We start from the raw sequence: 5639 nt of genomic DNA, 5'->3' as shown, positions 1-5639 counted from the left end.
TGATGTCCAAGCTGAGGACCGAGAATGCCCAGGTTGGGTCGTTAAATGCTGAGGTTGGTAGTTTAAAGAAAAAGTTGGAGGAAAACTCAAAGGCATTTGAGATTTCTGTGAGGTCGAATAAGACATATGCAGCTAAGGTGGAGGACCTTTTGAAGAAGGTGAGTATGTTAGAAAAAGAAAAAGAAGTCCAAGCAGAAGCTGTGAAGACGTTGGAAAGGAAAGCAAAGGAGCATGAGGAGAATACGCAGAACTTGAAAGGCGAGATGGTGGAGCTTTACAAGAAGAATAAAGCCTGTCAAGAAGTTATTGCTGCTAATGTGAGGAAGATTCAAGAAATGGAGAATGAGAACAAAAGGCTAAAGAAAGAGATGGAGGCTACCGAGTATGAAGTAGTCGTAGAACATAAGAAGGGGTTTTCTAAAGCTTTACGACAAGTGAAGTGCATTGCCCCAAATGTCGACTTAAGAGAGGTTCATATCACCAATGATGTTTTCAAAGGAAAACTTGTTAATGAAGACGACATCCCTGATGATATAAGCGACGAAGAGAATACTGAATAGCTTTGCTAATTTAATGAACATTAGGGTATTTTGCATTTAGGATTTATGTTTACTTTACTATTGCTTGCTAACGTATTCATAGGCGTTTTATGTAATTGCTGACAATCTTGTGAAGTTTTGAATATTAAGTTATTTACATTGTTATGCTTAAATTTGACTCAAACTTAGTCATGTTGTGAATTGAGACTGAGGTAAATAACTTGTGTTGAAAGTAGTGAAATTGGCTCTTACGTGGCCGATTTATCTAATATATGGATAAAATAGGATTAACATAAATTTGGCCGTGTTATGAACAAAGAATAAATTTTGCTCAAACTTGGCTAAACTATTGCTTAAACTTGGCTAAACTATTGCTCAAACTTGGCTGAATTATTGCTCAAATTTGGCTAATGGCTCAAATTTGGCCAATTTCGAAATCTTGATTAATGTCATCTAGAAATTAGCCAAGGTTAATAATACTTGATTAATATTGACTCAAACTTGACCAAGTTTCAAATTGAAACTAACCTCGACTCATACTTGGACGAGTTGAATAACATTGGCTCAAATTTGGCCAAGTTTTGAATTAAAGATAACATTGACCCAGATTTGGATGAATTTATTCATCATCGGCTCAGACTTGGCCGAATTGAATAACATTGGCTCAAACTTGGCCGAGTTTCGAGTTAAAGATAACATCGACCCAGATGTTCATCATTGGCTCAGACTTGGCCGAATTGAATAACGTTGGCTCAAACTTGGCCAAGTTTCGAATCAGAGATAACGTCGACCCAGATTTGGAAGAATTCATTAACATCGGCTCAGATTTGGCCAATTTTTAGGTGTAATGAATTAAAAATGAGCAAAAAGTTAAAGTGCGAAAGGAAAGAATCATAGTGTAAAATTGGAAGACAATAAAAGAGAAGAAATAAAATTGGAAGAAGAGAGAACTTGTAATATTGAGTTATATGTGCATTACATCTCTATTGTTGACCTCAGGTATGCCTCGTTAAAACTTCTTCAGCCAAAACCCTTCTTTTTTATTGGGAAAAAAGACTGAAGTAGGAAAAAGAGTACATTACCTGGGTTTACACATTTCAACTAAAATAAAATTTCAAATGGGTGGCGTTCCAAGTTCTAGGAAGAACTTTGCCACTGAGTTCGGTCAGTCTATATGCTCCATTTTGTAGGCATTCTAGGATGCGAAAAGGACCTTCCCAATTGGCTGCAAATTTTCCTGCCGATGTATCCTTCCGAGCATTGCCTGTGGCTCCCCAGACGAGATCTCCTTCGTGGAAGGATCTCGGTTTGAGCTTCGAATTGTACCTCCGTGATGCTCGAAGCTTGCATGCTTCTTCTTGTACCCGGGCATGTTCTCTTGTTTCATCAAGTAAATCTCTGTCCAAGCTCAGCTGTTCTCCATTTTGGGACTCGGTAAATGTTAACCTTCTGTGACTTGGCTCGCCAACTTCAACGGGTATCATTGCATCAGAACCATAGGTCAACTTATAGGGAGTTTCTTGACTGGTGGTCTGTGGTGTGCAATGGTATGCCCACAGAACACTAGGTAACTCTTCAACCCACTCTCCTTTGGAAGATCCTAGCCTCTTCTTAAGTTCACGGAGAATCACTTTATTTGCTGCCTCAACTTGGCCATTTGTTTGTGGGTGTTCTACTGAGGTGACTTTATGCTTGATCCTGAGTTGCTTCAAGAATTGCTCAAAATTTTTATCTACAAATTGCTTGCCATTGTTTGTGGTGATTGCTTGAGGTAGGCCATACCTGCAGATGATTTTCTTCCACGTGAACCGTTGCACATTAGTTGCTGTAATTCTCACTAAAGGTTCAGCTTCGATCCACTTTATGAAGTAATCAATCCCTACAATTAAGAATTTCAATTGGCCTTTGGCAATTGGGAAGGGACCAAGTATGTCCATGCCCCACCATGCAAAAGGCCATGCTGACTGCATGGAGTGAAGTGTTGTTGCAGGTAGCTGATGTAGGTTGCCGAATTTTTGACAAGCTTCACATTTTTGTACAAATGTCTTACAATCTGATCTCATAGTCGGCCAATAGTAGCCAGCTCGGACTACTCTTGCTGCCATGGACCGAGCTCCAGAGTGCATGCCACAGATGCCTCGATGGATCTCGCTCATCACGTACTCGGCCTGATCTAAGTCAAGACATTTTAAAAGGGGTACTAAGAATCCCCTCTTGAACAATTCACCTGCTTCGATTGTGAAATGACAAGCTTTGGCTTTGATTTTTGTAGCTTCCACTTTGTTACTTGGTAAAGTTCCATCGGTAAAGTATTGCCAAATGTTAGTCATCCAACTTGACTGACCAGGGGTGTTGGCCAATATTGCTGCAGAATCATAGCTGGGAGTACTGATTGTCTCTTGAATAATTGTTTTATGTTGTCCTGGACGTTTAGTACTGGCTAGCTTGGATAGCAAATCGACTCTAAGATTCTGTGCTCGTGGAATATGCTCGATCTGAAAATGATCAAAGGAGGAGGTTAAATGAGATACCATGAGGTTATACCTTTGGAGCTGTGGTTCTTTTGTTTGATAACGTCCCCCTACTTGCTCTGTCATTAACTTTGAATCGCTACAACACCTGAGCTTCTTGACTCCAACGTCCTTGGCCAATCTCAAACCTGCAAGCAAAGCTTCGTATTCTGCCTGGTTATTAGTAGCTCGGAAATCAAATTTGATTGCAAGCTCGAGCATCATGTCATTAGGACCTTCGAGTATAATTCCAGCACCACTACCCTTGGTATTGGATGAGCCATCAACATGTAAAGTCCAAGATGGGTCTTCCAACGAAACGCTGGGTGTGAGCTCGGCTATGAAATCAGCAAGACATTGGGCTTTCAACGCTCCCCGACTTTCATACTTAATTTCGTACTCAGACAGCTCAACTGACCAAGCTGTCATCCGACCTGCTAGATCGGGTTTCCGAAGAATCTGTTTGATAGGATAGTCAGTCTTGACTACAATCTGATGACTTTGAAAATAAGGCCGAAGACGGCGAGCTGATGTTATCAAGGCGAGGACCAACTTCTCAATAGTTTGATACCTCTGCTCGGTCACCTGCAAAACACGACTGATAAAATAAACAGGAATTTGTTTTTTACCGTCAGCTTGCATGAGTGTTGCACTGATTGCATTGTCCATCACGGCGAGATATAACAAGAGATCGGTTTGGGCCTGAGGCTTGGTCAAAATAGGAGGTGAAGATAAAAAGTTTTTAAAATCAGAAAATGCTTGTTCACATCGGTCATCCCAATGAAAATCCTTGGGTTTTTTGAGCAAGTTAAAAATAGGTTTGGCTTTTTCTGCCAACTTGGGGATAAACCGAGATAAACTAGCAAGTCTGCCCGTCAATCTTTGTACCTCTTTATGATTTTGGGGGCTCCTCATGTTGATCAATGTCTGACACTTGTCTGGATTTGCTTCTATCCCTCGGCAAGTAATCATAAATCCTAAAAATTTCCCACCTTAAACTCCAAAAACACATTTTTCAGGATTTAATCTCATGTTGTACTTTCTGACTTGTTGGAGGATCTCTTCGAGGTCTCGGACGTGATCCATGGCTGATTTCGTTTTGATGACCATGTCATCAACGTAAACCTCAAGGTTACAGCCAATCTGGTCAGAGAAGACCTTGTCCATTAGTCTCTGATATGTTGCTCCAGCATTCTTAAGTCCAAACGGCATGACATGATAACGGTAATTGGCTTGCTCTGTGATAAAAACAATGTATTCTTCATCTGGGGGATACATGAGGATCTGATTATAGCCCGAGTAGGCATCTAGGAAGCTCAACATAGCATAACCCGAGGTGTCATCCACTAATCTGTCAATGTTGGGTAGAGGGTGTGCATCTTTTGGACAGGCTTTGTTCAGGTCTGTATAGTCAACACACATACGCCACTTGCCGTTAGATTTCTTGACCATCACGACATTGGCTAGCCAAGTGGTGTACTTAATCTCTTTGATGAATCCCGCATTCAACAATTTTTGAGTCTCAATTTTAACAGCTTCTCTTCTCTCGCCACCAATCTTTCTTTGCTTTTGAGATATTGGCTTTGCTTCGCTGTAAATGGCTAATTTGTGGCAAATAAAACTGGGATCTACCTCGTTCGATTCAGTCAAGGTCAGATGAGATCGGTCACTGGGGTGAATTCCTTCTCTCCGGTCTTCTTGCCCAAGCGTCTCAGATGTACCTGCAAAAAGGATTCCGAAGATCAAGTTAGTTATCTCTCCTATCTCATGTATTGCATATATTATTACCTGTGGCCGTTCTTGAGTAACCGTGTAACTGTTGTTTGGTTATTTTCTAAGGGTTATCGGCGGTTGAGTCATATTCAATGTCATTGATATGCTGAGGTGTATTACCAATCTTCCTTCTCCGATGTCACACCTTAACATTTCATATATTTACTTTAGTTTGACTAAATGGTCATCTCGGTCAAAATTGTCTAATGAACTCGGTTGAGCTCGACCTTAAGCCAGGTTGGTACATATACCATTTTTTTTTTATCTTATCATTTGTATTAACTATATATAAATTCTAATTTAGCCAATACCATAATTCACATAAATAAAAAAAAAAAAAAGGTGTGATGATGGTGCAGTAAACCTGGCATTAGAAGAAATGAAGATAAATAGAAGTTTATTGAAAAGTGTTGAAGAAGTTGGAGATAGAGAAAGGTACAAGATAGCCAAAAATGATAACAATGACATGGTCACATGCGTAGGTGTAGGCAAGCACATGTTGATGGAGTAATTATTGAAGACAGCGTGGCAAATGCTTCTTTATTGTGTTTATGAGACTAAACACTAACATGTAGAAAAGGGTGGCATAGGCAACCCAACCAGTTTAGGGCCTCAGCCGCTATCACTGTACCTTTTTGCTTAAATTGGGCTTTAACCGATTGAATTTGTGCCAAAGCCTAGTCAGAGTTGGACCAACGTGGAGCCACCCAATCTTGGGCTTCCCTTCCTTAGGGGTACATACAATAAAGTTTATCTACTACTCTACTATGCAATGCGACTGAGTCTTCTTGTAATTGTAACGTGTGTTCTTGTCCCT

At 40.3% G+C, this 5639-nt stretch overlaps 1 protein-coding gene across 1 annotated transcript; it reads right to left on the bottom strand.

The window, feature by feature from the left end:
* Positions 1 to 1636: 1636 nt before the first annotated feature.
* On the bottom strand, positions 1637 to 3964 carry LOC109810756 (uncharacterized). The gene has a single exon (XM_020374300.1). It carries the CDS (start codon positions 3962 to 3964, stop codon positions 1637 to 1639), a length of 2328 nt encoding a protein of 775 aa, XP_020229889.1.
* Positions 3965 to 5639: the final 1675 nt, after the last annotated feature.

The sequence above is a fragment of the Cajanus cajan genome, chromosome 6, assembly GCF_000230855.2.
Source record: "Cajanus cajan strain Asha chromosome 6, NIPB_CcT2T_4, whole genome shotgun sequence".
In the NCBI taxonomy this organism is placed as follows: Eukaryota; Viridiplantae; Streptophyta; class Magnoliopsida; order Fabales; family Fabaceae; genus Cajanus; species Cajanus cajan.
The sequence above is the reverse complement of the archived record's forward strand: the minus strand, read 5'-3'. Positions and strand labels throughout refer to the sequence as shown.

Bases quoted from the DNA above. Each gene is read 5' to 3' on its own strand.
- LOC109810756 (XM_020374300.1), bottom strand. From the start codon at position 3,964: ATGAGGAGCCCCCAAAATCATAAAGAGGTACAAAGATTGACGGGCAGA.